Source organism: Borostomias antarcticus (assembly GCF_949987555.1).
Source record: "Borostomias antarcticus genome assembly, chromosome: 11".
NCBI lineage: Eukaryota > Metazoa > Chordata > Actinopteri > Stomiiformes > Stomiidae > Borostomias > Borostomias antarcticus.
Genome location: NC_140244.1, coordinates 22,954,972 through 22,969,971, shown reverse-complemented (window position 1 = coordinate 22,969,971; position 15,000 = coordinate 22,954,972). Strand labels below are relative to the sequence as shown.

Genomic DNA, 15,000 nt, shown 5'->3' with positions numbered 1-15,000 from the left:
ACAATGGGGATGTGGAAGAAAGCCTCCATAATAATCCCCAAAAGAGTGCAACTGTTTGAGGCACAATTTAAAAAAAAGTGTGTGTGTGTGTGGTGTGTGTGTATGGTGCATGTGCGTGGTGTTTGTGTGGTGCGTGTGTGTGTGTGTGTACAAACATGAACATTATTTGTTACCTGAATCCAGCCTTCCTTCTCCTCTGCCGTCCTGTAAATAAGAGACAGGACTTCAGAGCAGCACGCATGTAACGCATCACACATGTAACGCATCACGCATGTAACGCATCACGCATGTAACGCATCACGCATGTAACGCATGACAACAACGGTCTGCTGGTGACTGAGGTCTAACCTGGCCTGCAGCTCCAGGGAACGCTGTTTGCCGATGATGGCGAAGGTGTGAGGAAGATTCTGCTTCATGTTCTCCTGCACCTGCAGACACACACACACACACACACACACACACACACACCAGAACACCGTCTTTACCGGCCTTCCACTACTGAATGAATGAAAAGGGGGGAGAGGGGGAACACTTGGAAGAGATTGGAGAGAGTGAAGAGGAGGGAGAGAGGAGAGGGGCGAGAGGTCTGTAGCTGCTGAAGCTCGCCCGTCCGTACCTCCATCCCGGCGATGTCTATCCTCTCTCTCACGCTGAACTTCTGTCCCATCAGCCTCAGCTTGGGCACGCAGTACAGAACCATGTTGTTGAACTGGAGCAGAGAGAGAGAGAGAGAGAGAGAGGATGAGAGAGAGTGGATGAGAGAGGCCAACGCGCACACACACACACACACACACACGTGCGCGATCAGCCCGAGCTCGGAATAACGGTTCTCTTTCTCACCAGGTAAAGGTATCGGTCTTGGGCCGTGCCGTTTTTGGCCGACATCTTCTTGATGTGCCCCTCCTTGATGAGCTCGTTGGCCGGGTTCACGATCTCCTCCTCTCCCCCCAGCCTCTCGTACACCTCCAGGAGCTTGTTCATCTTCTCCTGGGACCCCCCGCGGGGAGACAGAGAGGTGTGGTGAACAACCCAATACTGGCAAAAATACTACAGAACGCAAAGGAAACCGAGAAAAAACGCCAATGTGTACAGTACAAACGTACGGTACGTTACGAAGGCGAACAGACGCACACACAAACGCACGCAGACCTGACTGAGATCTTTTTAGAGAAGTGAAAGTCTCAAAGAAGGTGAAGCTGCTACAGTACCACCAGGGGGAGATATTGTGTCTCGTTATTCTAAACATCCATCAAGTTACGAACACGGGTGCTTTCCTGACTAATCGATGGTTTCCTGGCTCATCATAATTCACCAGGTTCTGTTTTGATCAGGGAAACTTGACAGACAGACAGACAGATAAGACAGATGGTGTGTGTGTGTGTGTGTGCGTGTGTGTGTGACAGCCATCACTCTTGTGTGTAACTAGAAGCAGGAAACAGCAGTTTCCTGTCTTCTCTAATGCAACACCCGCACCCCCCGCCACCCCCCGCCCCCCCCGCCCCTCCGCGCCCCTCCCCACCTCGATTCTACTGGCACAGACACTGAGAGCCGCCACACTGGCGTATCTGTGACGGTCTGCGCCATGACTGACCACAGAGCAGGCTGACACACAGAGAGGTCAGTGAAGACATCGGGAGACCGGTGTCTGAGAGGGATGGAGGGGGGGGGGGGGGGGGCGCACAATCTCACCATTTTCCTGATGGCGGCGTTGGAGTGATGGGCTGCAGTAGAGATGAGCTCCACTGCCTCTGTAACACGCACACACGCACGCACACACACACACACACGCACACACACACACACACACACACACACGCACACACAGCATCGTACACCCAGGGTTAGTATAAATCCACTGTGACAAGGAGGACAGAACATTCGCTGTATCTAGCAGAACATCTAGAGACAGCACTGAGTGCATTATCATACATCAAATGCGCATACTACTATAGGCATGTGTGTGTGTGACGTGTGTGTGTGTGCACCTGTGTGAGATAGCATGTACAGTATGTTCACTCCCTCACAATTATCATGTTCAGAGCCATCTACATTACCAGACATCACACGTACACTCTGTACATTAAACACGGCACGCACGCACACACACACACACACACACACACACACACACACACACACACACACACACACACACAGCTGCTCCACAAGTCTGGCTTAAACAGCTCTATCTAGACTGATCTACAGGAGGCTGCTGTATGTTGAGGTTTATATGGAGGTCAGGAGGTCAGGTCAGGGGGTTTGTGGGTCCACTCTACTTTGGAAGGGGCCATAGCCGACTGAGACCAGCTGCAGAAAGAGTGAAGCCTAAAAACCAAGTAGCCAACCACACAACTTCCCTTCTCCGTTCCCTACACTGGCTCCCTGTAGCATCCAGGTTAAAACTCTGGCGCTAACCTACAGGGCAATGAAAGGAACAGCTCCCTCCTACCTCCAGGCCATGGTCAAACCCTACACCCTACGCTCTGCTACCTCGGGGCGACTGGTTGCCCTGTCACTCCGAGGCCCCTGCGGTCGATGGACACGGTCACTTCTCTGGCTCGGCTCTTCTCTGTCTTGGCCCTGCAGTGGTGGAACAAACTGCCCACTGATGTCTGGACAGCAGAGTCGCTGCCCATCTTTCGCTGCAGGCTCAAAACCGATCTCTTCAAGCGGTACTACAATGATCCTCCCTCTTAAGCACCAATTGTATTTTTAGATTGCTTTTCTTGCACTTTGCCTTCAGCACTAGATTATGCTCTTAGTCACTTGTTTTAGAAAGGAGATGCGCTTGTGAGTTCTGGCGAGTACAGTAGTAGCACATTGGCTTCTCCTACGTTAACTGCAATTATTGTATGTCGCTTTGGATAAAAGCATCAGCTGAATGACTGTAATGTACCATGAACTGTTCCAAAGTTCAAGCAAGGGACTCACTCTCTGCGTCCTTCCGGTCGAGCGCGTCTTCCGGCAGCTTCTTCAGGTAGTCTTTGAGCAGGAGCTCGTAGCGAGGTATCCTCTGTACGGGCTCCAGCATGTGATGCTGCAGGGTGAGGTTCCCACACACATCCTGCTTCTGTACGGACACACACACACACACAGATGTTATCCTCAACAAGCACGTACGCACACACACACACACAGATTTTATCCTCAACAAACACGTACACACACACACGCACACTCACACACACACACACACACACACACTCGCACACACACACACACACACACACACACACACACACACACACACACACACACACACACACACACACAGATTTTACCCTCAACAAGCACGTACACACACACACACACACACATAGATTTTACCCTCAGAACACACGCACACACACACACACACACATACACACACACACACACACACACACAAACACAAAAACACACACACACGTTGTACAGTATATACTATACACCACTATATTAATGCAAAAATCATTACCCAAAGCTTTAAAAAAAAGAAAAAAAGAAGACGCACAAACACATACTTGTATGTTCTGGACCACACTCTTGAATTGGGAGGATCGATGCATTGAGGTGTTGACCAGGTCCATCGCGCGGTCAAAGTTCTTCACATACTCTCCGTACATCTTCATGAACGGAGCCAGCTTCTGGAGGATGTCTCCGATACGAGGCTTCGAGTCCCTGACACAGAGAAGACACACGTCTGAAAATATGAGCATAAACTATCACAAGAGGTCTGTGTGTGTGTGTGTGTGTGTGTGTGTGTGTGTGTGTGTGTGTGTGTGTGCTAAATGTTAGAATTACTTTGTTTATAAACTAGCTTATGCTGAATCTAAGACATGCATGCAAAACATCTTGTGACAAGTTAAATCTCTCAACATAGTTCCCCACAACTATAACAAGTGAAGGTAGATATTGGCAAACACACATTTGTGGTAAATTTCCTCAGAGCAAATGAAAACTGACCGATAATACTCCCATTCTACCGCCCAGGCAGTCTGGCACACACACACACACACACACACACACACACACACGCACACACACACACACGCACACACACGCACCCATGCACACACACGCACCCATGCACACACACTAGCACACACACACACACACACACACACACACACACACAAACACACACACACACAAACCCTTACCCATTGAACCCCCCCCACACACAACACCCACCATCAGCCTCGACTGCTACCAAGCTGTCTAGGTTCTGCAGCCAACACACCGACTGACTGACTGACTGACTGACTGACCAACACACCGACTGACTGACCGACTGACTGACCAACACACCGACTGACTGCAAACACTTACCAACACACACACTGAACAAAGTGCACACTGAACAACACACACATTGAACAGCATAATCCTTCAACACACACACACACACACACACACACACACACACACACACACACACACACACACTGAACAACGTGCACACTGAACAACACACACATTGAACAGCATAATCCTTCAACACACACACACACACACACACACACACACACTAAACAGCACACTCACTGACCACTGCAGGGTCATTTAAGTCTAAATCTCAGATGGACATCCTATTGTCCAGATTACAGCTGTTTTCTTCATGTCCTCCTCACCATTCTCCAGTGATGCGCGTCTTCAGCTCGGGGAGCAGGAACTTGTCATGGAAACAGTAGATGGAGGAGATGTTGGAGAAGATCCCTGTGATTACGTCCGGAGAGATTCCAGCTTCTGTGAGCTTAGTGCAAAATACCTACACACACACACACACACACACACACACACACACACACACACACACACGCAAGAGAGAAATAGCAGAAATCAGAATATCAATGACTTGATGGGTCTTTTCACATAATACAGTCATATACTGCACAACATGTGATATTACCCATGATGCAATGTTTTAGCTTGTCAAGACCCAGCAGCTCTGTGACCTTTCACCCGCCCAGCCACATGCCCGTGTGCACCAAACCCCTAGGAGCAGCTCTGGGCTGTGAAACAACCCAGAGGCCACGCTCACTAGACACATTTGGGGTCAAAAATACAGTACTTTTTCCCACAGACATACAGTACATGGAGAAAGAAACGGCTGGGGAAAGAAACTAATTATTTTCTGGGTGTCACTCAAAGTAAACAACTTTTTCAGAAGCCACCAAGAGCTGGAGTTTGTGTTGGAAAAAGAAATGAAACCGCATACTCAAGCTGGGTGATTTAATCACACAGACGTTTCCCAGACTTTGACAAAGGCCGCTAGGCCAAAGCGTTGTCTGTTTGATTAAATCACCCGGCACCGAGAGCTTGAGTGTGCGGTTTCATTTCTTTTTCCAGTATATTTCACCCGTTACCGGCACCTCTCCAAGACTCTGGTGTGCGTTTTCTCCTTTTTTCCTCAACCTTTCCCTGTGTGCATGTCTATGCAAGCGCTGCACTGCACTATGGGAAAGAGGGAGAGGTGGGGCCAAGAAGAACACTTCTGCACATGTGCCGTGGCCTACAGGATGTTTCCCATTGCTGGGTGAGCAACTTTCACTGAAATAAATGGGCGGCCATCTTTCAATGCCGTATGCATCCACGGTGAACACCAGGCTCTCTACGGCAACTGGCACCCGTCACAAGAGGCAGGCTTTGACAAAAACAGGAAGTGGGTCTGAGGTTGACCTCTTCAGCAAGTGCGACGGCTCTACTTGGCGCTAAGACGGCTGGTCTGGTAGTGAGAGGTAGAGTGTGACCGTGGAAGGTTGTTGGCCATCTTCAGCCTCACTAAGCAGAATGGGGGGAGGGTCAGCATAGGAGGGGAACATGGTGGCTAGACTCCTTTGGGACACCAAAACATATTGAGGCAGCATTCAGAGGAAGGGAGGCATCATGTCCCGATCTACAGTACACCTCAGACCGGGTGTATCCTTCGATGGTCAAGATATCCCACAATCCCGTGCGCCCGCTCCACTGCTCCACCCAAAAGAGAAATTCTGGAGAGCAATTTTGTCTCCATGACTGTTAATATGTCACTTTATGAAGTTTGAATATGTTTTCAGGCGAGAAAGTAACCATGTAGATTCCCAAAATGTGGCCAGTTTAAAAATAAACGAACCCGTTTATATATCTGATCTGACATTAGTTTTCCACTTCTGTTGGCTAATGTTAGCTAGCTACGTTAGTTAGCTACATTAGTTAGCTGTAGATCCCTGACAGGTTCGTCAGAAACGTTGAACAAATATCTAAACAAGTTATAAAATGATTTGGGGGGCCACTATCCTTAGCTAGCTATGTTGCTAAAGTAACTAGCTTACTATATTGTTGTCTTAGCAGTTTGTAAAAGAACAGGATAAAAAATGAACTTGTTCCTTCATCTGAATCTATAGCCTAGCCTACAATACTGGGACCATTTGTGACTGGATGGCTACAGGCAGTCAAATTCTATGATTACGTATCAGACAGCATTTATTTGGGAACACGTTAGTTGGCCAGCATAACAACCAGTTTGTTGGCTTTTCATTTAGACAACTGATAAGTTCATATGTTACACAGCAAACACTTTTTCCAGATGAATATTTTAGTGACGATTGACCGACAGGTATTTAGCGACATGAAATCATGTCGTTGTTACGCATTGCTTCCTTGGAAGTCTGTCTCAATCCAGACTCCTTTCCAGGCAACTTCAGACAAAGCCTCCAAAGGATACTGCCTCACTAGACAGCAAAGCAGCAGGCAGTGGCTTACTGTTTGGGATACAGCCACTGTGTGTATGTGTGTGTGTGTGTGTGTGTGTGTGTGTGTGTGTGTGTGTGTGTGTGTGTGTGTGAGAGACAGAGGGGGAGGTTACCTGGTCCAGGAGGTTCAGTCTCTTGACATAGGCCTCCTCGGTGTGGAGAAGCTCTCTGGCGATGTTCAGCAACTTCTGGGACTCCGAACACTGGGGGTTAGGGTTACACCAGTCACACAACATCCCTCAACACCCAGAGAAGAAGAAGAAGAAGAAGAAGAAGAAGAACACTGGCAAATACAAGAGGAACCCACCGGCACCTAAATAAATATTTATGGGTCAACCCAAAACCAAAGCAGAGCTCATCCAAACCTAATGGACCCAAGGTACAGTGACATGAAAGCGATGTTAAATAGTTTATCATGTGGATGTTGGCACTGGATATCTCACTTCCTTGAGTGAAAGTAGGCCACTCTTGTAATCCGCCTGTGTATGTTGCAACAATCAGCAGAAGCAGCACTGGAGTGGCCCTAGCTGAGTGTACTGTACAACTGTACGATGGCCTGTACAGTAATATGAGGTGTGAAACGTTATGGTCCATACAGCTACGGGTAGGGTTCAAATAGACATGTTACATTCCCATGTCTGACACAGGGACAGGACAGACTTGGGGACATAGCACATGGAATTGTGACATTGTGTTGTTCAACAGCTGTCTAGCTGTCCACGCACGCATGTACACACGCACATGCTCGCACACACACACACACACACACACACACACAGAAATGGAAGGAATTGTGAAACATAGTTTACAGAAATGTTCACAAAACCTACTGTATACCTGATTATAATCTATCTGTGAAGAGGATGCTAGACATTTTTCAACTTCCTGTTGCAATAAGCAGTGCCAAAACCCACATCCTCTGTGACAGCGCTGTCATTAAAAACCCATCAACATGTCAGCTGTAGTGTGAGATTGGTGACAAGACTCCACCAAACACGCACACACATGCATGCATACACAGACACAGACACAGACACAGACACACACACACACACACACACACACACACACACACACACACACACACACACACACACACCCTAAACACACCTTTCCTTTGGGCAGCTATGCCGGGATCAGGAAACATTGGAAACCGGAGATCCCATACCCAGGAGGCAATGGGGTGTGGGATGTCAATACAGGGTGTGTGTGTGTGTGTGTGTGTGTGTGTGTGTGTGTGTGTGTGTGTGTGTGTGTGGTGCCTAGTGAAGGTACAGGGTGTGTAGACCATTGCTCCACCATCATAATGCAGGGGGAACAATAAAACAAATGGCTCCTGACAGCCATGCTGATTCTGCTGAGACAGCACAGGTGTCCACTAGAGTTCTGACTGTTTCTCAGGGCTTCAATCTCTCCTCTCTCTCTCTCTCTCTCTCTCTCTCTATCTCTCTCTCTCTCTCTCTCTCTAGCTCTCTCTCTCTCACACACAAACACTTGTTTTTTTCTTTTAATAAACCTTTTTGCAGTATCTTGCTTTTTCCTCAGCTTTCTTTCTCCAGCCATTTTCTTGCCACTCTTTCTCTCGTTCTGTCTTATATTTCTCAACTGCCCTAACTTGCTTTTACAGTCTGTGTATTTCCTTACACAGGGACGGGCTGTCAGGTCATGGTTATACTTCTGGGAACCGCAGCTCGCTCTGCTGGAGGTGTCAGCATGGCTGGGGATCGATAGAGGTCAAAGTCAAGGACAGAAGTCATTGGAAACTGTAGCTTAGCTGAGAGCAGATTTCTATCTGTCTGTCTGTCTGTCTGTCTGTCTGTCTGTCTGTCTGTCTGTCTGTCTGTCTGTCTGTCTGTCTGTCTGTCTGTCTGTCTGTCTGTCTGTCTGTATGTCTGTCTGTCTGACTAAGTGTGTGGTCTGTCTTCTAGAACAGACCTGCAAACTCTGGAGTAGTGAAAAAAGGTGACGACATACAAAACTAAAACCCTCTAGATTTACTGAAACTACCATAGTTAACATAAAAAAGGTGACTGTAGCCGAAAGGTGACAGGTTTGCAGGTCTGCTAGAAGCTGTCTGGTCCTGTCCCAGCCTCAGGGCCAGGTAGGGCCTCAGAAGATCCTCCTTATCTTGCGGGTTCTCTTTCACTTTCTCTCCGAGGATCAGTCTGGACTTCCAGGCTACCGTATCTTCCTATCTGATCTCCCGGCTAACGTCCAGGGTTCTCTGAGGCTTCAACCTAGAGCGAGTGTGTTTTCAGACGGTTCACACTGATAAGAATAGATTTGCAGGAAAGTTGACGTCTACGACTGATAGAAATCTGTCGGCTTGCATCGAATTTCTGTGGTAATGCTTACAAATAATCAGTTTAAGGAAAGTGTGACTGACAAAAACCAACCCCCAACGAGCAGGTGATAACAGGAGAGTGTTAGGCCCGATTCATAGTCGACGTAAACAACGCAAGCTACGTTGTGAACACAAGATCCAACATGACTCGAGAGCTTGCGTTCTGTGTTTTGTTTTGTGGAAACGCAAGGAATTGCATTATTGCTTGCGTCAAGTGACAAATTTCGGCATGACACACGCAAAGACGCAACGAGATCTTGCGTGGCCTTGCGAAGCTTGCGCTTATGTAGTTTGCGTCGACTATGAATCCGGCCTTAGAAGCGAGCGAGAGAGGGAGGCGTTCACCTTGCCGGCCTCTGTGTTGGCGTCCGTCTTCTCTACTCCCTCGGCCTCTCCGCTGCTTCCCTCGTCCAGGTCACTGTCCTCGTCCTGCGTCGAGTCACGCTTGTTGCCCAGGGTGACGCAGGACACGCTCTCCGTTTCCGTGACGCTGTCGTAGCGGTCCTCCTCGTCGATGGCGTCCTCGTTGGGGAACGCCTCCCCTTCGGCGGCGCACGACGGGCTGTCGATGCCGCTGTCCCTGTTGGGAATCTTCCCGTTGGGCTCGGACGACGGAGAGCGCAGATCCCGATTGTCCTGGAGCTCGTGGGAGGAGCCGACCTTCCGCTCCGCGCCATCAAGGCGACTGGCGGCGTTCGTGACGGCGTGCGTGACGGCGTGCGTGACGGCGTCCCCGGCGCGTCCGTGGTCGTCGGGGCCGTCGATGTGCAGCGAGGCCAAACGCGAGAGTTCCGTGACCTCCGCGACCGCGTCGCTCTGCTTCGAGGCCCTGAGCGCGAGTCTGTCCGCGGGCGACGCCTCCCCGAGGTCCTTCGGCCCCCTAGGCGCCACGGGGGCGTGCGGTTTGGGGTCGGCGCCGGAGGGGGGCGTGGCCTCAGGCGCGGCGTCCATGCTCAGAAACAGGTGGAGCTGGCTTTTCTGGGGGACGCCAAGGATAGGAACCCTGGGAGAAAGCACAAACGCTCGTTCAGAAACGCAGCGCGGCGTCGTGACACGGTTTGACCAGTGGTTCGCTACAAAACAATCATTCAGGACCAGCGGTTACCAACAGCTGTTGAAGATACAGTAAATGGACATGTGGGTGTTGTAATGTAAACGAAAAAGAGTACAGTACTTTACTGTCCAGCTAAACACCAAGTTATATTTCTCACACTTCAGTTTTGTGCAGACCTCAACCACACCACACAAGCAGACCCCCACAAGGGGAAGTGTGAAGTCGAAGTTGTGAAAGAGACACGTGGGTTGAGTGCACCACACATACTTTTACATCACTATCACTACAGCTCATGATACGGGTTAAGGGTTTTTCGATCACATCCACTTCGTGCACAATGGATTCAGTGCAGCGCACGTTCGTATGGACATAAACACAATCAACTAGCAAACGAAACACGTCGTAGAGGAAGCTATAAAACACTTCACACAAACCAGTCACACACACAAACAGACAGACACACACACACACACACACACACACACACAGACAGACAGACAGACAGACAGACAGACAGACAGACAGACACACACACAGACACACACACACACAGACAGACACACACACAGAGAGACACACACACACTCACACACACACACAGACAGACAGACACACACACACACACACACACACACACACACACAGACACACACACACACGCACACGCACACACACACAGACACACACACACACACACACACACACACACACACACACACACACACACACACACACACACACACACACCAGAGCGGGAGCACCGGAGGAATCCGCTGCTCTACAGTACCTGGAGTTCTCAAACCTCTCGATGAGCAGCCCCACTTTCTGGGCCTCTCTCTGGGGCTGCGTGCCCAGGCCAGGGGGGGCCGGGCTGGGCTTGGGCTTGGGCGGAGGCGGGGGTGCGGGCAGCGGTCTGGAGGGGGCCGGGGGGATCCTCTTGGGCTTCTTGTCCTGTCCGAGAGCCAGCAGGTGGGGGGGCTTAGGGGGCACTGCAGGTGCAGGAGAGGGGACAGGAAGGGAGGAAGGGGAAGGATGTATAGTTGGAGAGAGAGAGAGAGAGCGAGAGAGAGAGAGAGAGAGTCACCGGGGTAAAACCACGAAACAGTCCCGTGTCAAGTAATCCGGCGAGATCCGAGAGAACAAGCCTCCATTCCTGAGGCCGAGGTTGCTCCTCCACCTCCTCCTCCTGACTCCACGGCAGGAATGACTCTGAACGCGTCCCACGGCGGGTCCCTGAACACGGCGGGTCCCTGAACACGGCGGGTCCCTGAACACGGCGGGTCCCTGAACACGGCGGGTCCCTGAACACGGAGCAGGAGCCGTGCTGAGCTGCGGGGAACTGAGTCACTCACTTCCTGCTTTTTTGAACAGGATGCCGAGATGAGTGTGTGTGTGTGTGTGTGTGTGTGTGTGTGTAAGTCACTGTGGTTTCAGAACGAGAGATAACGACAAAAAAACAACCACTCCTGACAGACAAATGACAGAGTTGCCCAAAAACAGCCCTTCACTCTCTCTCAGTCTGCCTGCTACGAGACGGTCTGCAAAACATGTCTGCACGCCTGGTACATCGGTCTTTACCTTCCCCTGAGAACTACAGTCTACGTATGGTTACAATGGAGAAGACTGTGTCTGTTTCACAGCTATCTCTGTACAAGGTTTCTCTGCTTCCTCCCTGTGTGTGTGTACAGTACAGTATGTGTGTGAGTACGTGTGTGTGTGTGTGTGTGTGTGTGTGAGAGAGAGAGAGCTACTACAACTTTACTAACAGTTTTTAGCTGAATTTCATGTTCTGTTCTTATTTTAATCTATTTTGCTTTGTTTTATACTTTATATCTCTGTACTATTTTATCGCCTCCTCCTATCGCTTCCTCGTCGTCACTGTGAGGGCAATCTCAGTGTCCCTTGAGTTTAAATAAAGCTTATTGAATTGAATTGAAGCTGCCATGCAAGGCACTAGTCTGCTCATTGGGAGCAATTTGGGGTTCAGTGTCTTGCCCAAGGACACTTCGACATGTGGACAGAAGGAGCCGGGAATCGAACCGTCAACCCTGTGGTCACTGGACAAGCAGCTCTACCTCCTGAGACGCCCCACTGTCCTACTGCAATCAGACCGGTCACTAGCAGCACAGTTAAGATATTTATTATGGTTGTGATGTGACGTGTGGTGCCTTTTTACACGTCACTGTCTTGTGGCAAACAAGTGTCAACATTGTGGGCGACAAAGGCAGACCTAGGCCCTTTCTCAATATGCGTTCTTGTCCGTACTTGCGTCCTTGTGAACTTGTGAAACGTCGTCAGTTGGAGCCCAAGTACTGTTCCAATTCAAAAGTACGCAAGTCCCAAGTCCGCATCAAATGCCAGGATGTGTTCTTGCTCCGCCCATTTTATCGAGGATGCATCGGAGCAGACTTGTGTGGACTTGAGACAGCCAGATATCCCAGAAATCATTTTGAATCAAGAGAACAGTTGTTAGGGCAACACCATTGAAAATGCCTATCTAAATAATCTATCTAAACTAGTAGAAACAGACGTTATTTGGATAAAACGGCCACATAATTGGTTTCAATTGTGGTAATTATCCACATGAAAAGCAATGAAAACGTAAAACAGTTTAAAACGCTTTTCAAAATCCTAGCAATAGTGGCTGCCGGTGTCCACACAAAACAAGCCGAGAACGTGACGTCATCAAGGACGCTGCTGTTCCAATCGCTGAATGACTGAACCTGCGCCCTCCCATCCTTGGAAGTTCATACTCTGATGCGAACATCCCAAGTCTGGACTAGCAAGGACGCAAGTCCGAACTTTGCGTACTTGAAATTGAGAAATGTCCCTAGTCTAACGCCGTACCTTGGGGTTTCTGGGTGACGGGTGTCTTGGGTGTGGCGGCGGGCTGGGGGCGGGGCTTGGCGGCAGGGCGGCCCTGACATGGCCTTGGGGGAGGGGCTTTCTTTCCCAGCCGCGGGGAGCACAGGAAGTCGACAGGTCCACACTGGTACTGCAGAGAGGAGGGAGGGAGGTCTGAGGAGAGGGGGGCGAGAGAAAGAGAGAGGATGTTAAAAATGGGTCGCGGAACCCCTGTCCCATTTAGCAGTCCCGCGGGCGCGGCGCGCACACACAGAATGATACTGGGACTGAATGCCGCACTGCATCATGGTCCAGCCCCACTGTAACACCTGGAGCCTGCAGCCCACCTGAGTGCAACCATAGGAGATGAACGACCTTCAGCAGGGGTGCAAGTACAGAGAAAGAGAACAGGCAGAGAGAGAGAGAGAGAGAGAGAGAGAGAGAGAGAGAGAGAGGAGAGAGAGCAGATAGAGAGAGAACAGAGAGAGAGAACAGGCAGAGAGATAACAGGCAGAGAGATAGAGAGAACCGAGAGAGAGAGAGAGAGAGAGAGAGAGAGAGAACAGGCAGAGAGAGAGAGCAGAGAGAGCAGATAGAGAGAGAACAGAAAGAGAGCAGAGAGAGAGAGAGAGAGAGAGAGAGAGAGCAGAGAGAGAACAGGCAGAGAGAGCTGCGAGAACGAACAGAGAGAGAGCAGAGAGAGAGAGAGAACAGGCAGAGAGAGAGAGGATCGGCATTGATCCGGAGCCAGGGGCCAGAGAACAGGCCTTCTGCTCCACTGAGCCTGCCTGCCTGCACGGATCTCTCTCTAGCTAAGTGCTCTGCTCTAAGTGTGTGAGTGTGTGTGTGTGTGTGTGTGTGTGTGGGTGTGTGAAGGTCTCAGACTTCCATCCAACATAATGTATCTAATACGTGTACGGTTTGTCTCTCCCACTGTGAGAAAGCTGCGTTGTTGTTGTTATTGTTGTTGTTTATGTTGTCTGCAGCGAGCGCCCTGAGGAGTCTAGACCCCTCCAGCACACGGGCCCACGAGAGAAACACAGAAACAGATGCTTTGTGGGAAATGAGGCCTTCAGCTGCTCCAGCAGAGCTCTGTCAGGAACGGAGGTTGGCCTGACCTCAGTCAGTCTGCGTCTTTCAAAGCCAGTCAAGGGAGGTGAAGCACAGTGTTTGTGATGGCAACAATGGAAGCACGGCATGAGGGTGCAGAATTGTCTCCTGTTCTGTTGTGTGTGTGGGTGTGTGTGTGTGTGTGTGTGTGTGTGTGTGTGTGTGTGTCTGTGTGTTTTAGTATCACTATTCTTTTTCTTGGTACGTTTCCAGCCTGTGTTTAGTGTGGCTGTTATCTGATGTGGTTCTCCATTAGAGCACAGAGATAACCTTGCAAGTACAATATGATAATGTGCATGAAAACCATGCGCACACACACGCACAAACACACACACACACGCACACATGCACACACACACACACGCACAAACACACACACACACACACACGCACAAACACACACACACACACACACACAAACACACACACACACACGCACACACACACACGCACACACACACTCTCTCTCCTGCAGGCTTGTGTAATAAGGAGCTATAGAATGTCCAATAGGACCATGGTGGAAATTGCATGGAGCCCCAGAGGAAAGAAGCACTGTCTCTAATTTGGTGTTGCTGAGCTGAGCCCCGGGCTACTAAGGCCCAGACTGCTCCTCTCTGCCAGTAATGAGTCCTGTTACATCCTGGGCCTCATGAGACGACACCACCACCACCAGCACCACCTCCACCACCACCATCACCTCCACCACCACCAGCACCACCATCACCTCCACCATCACCAGCACCACCACCTCCACCTCCACCACCACCAGCACCACCATCACCTCCGCCACCACCAGCACCACCACCATCATCACCAGCACCACCTTTATGACCATCTCCACCAGAGAGACAGACAGGCTTTCTGACCATCTCCACCAGAGAGACATACAGGCTTTCTGACCATCTCCACCAGAGAGACAGACAGGCTTTCTGACC

General features: G+C 50.1%; 1 protein-coding gene across 1 annotated transcript in view; it reads right to left on the bottom strand.

Annotated features, from left to right (window-relative positions):
- Positions 1-15,000, bottom strand: part of fgd (faciogenital dysplasia) — a 58,278-nt gene that overhangs the window by 8,664 nt on the left and 34,614 nt on the right. Inside the window, exons 2-13 of the mRNA XM_084445891.1 lie at positions 12,959-13,129; positions 10,899-11,100; positions 9,403-10,060; positions 6,827-6,916; positions 4,614-4,750; positions 3,504-3,660; positions 2,932-3,070; positions 1,690-1,748; positions 841-987; positions 617-709; positions 349-428; positions 174-204 (exon numbers count right to left, since the gene is read on the bottom strand). Coding sequence (XP_084302017.1) covers positions 174-204; positions 349-428; positions 617-709; positions 841-987; positions 1,690-1,748; positions 2,932-3,070; positions 3,504-3,660; positions 4,614-4,750; positions 6,827-6,916; positions 9,403-10,060; positions 10,899-11,100; positions 12,959-13,129 — 1,964 coding nt within the window. The remainder of the gene's footprint in view (positions 1-173; positions 205-348; positions 429-616; positions 710-840; positions 988-1,689; positions 1,749-2,931; positions 3,071-3,503; positions 3,661-4,613; positions 4,751-6,826; positions 6,917-9,402; positions 10,061-10,898; positions 11,101-12,958; positions 13,130-15,000) is intronic.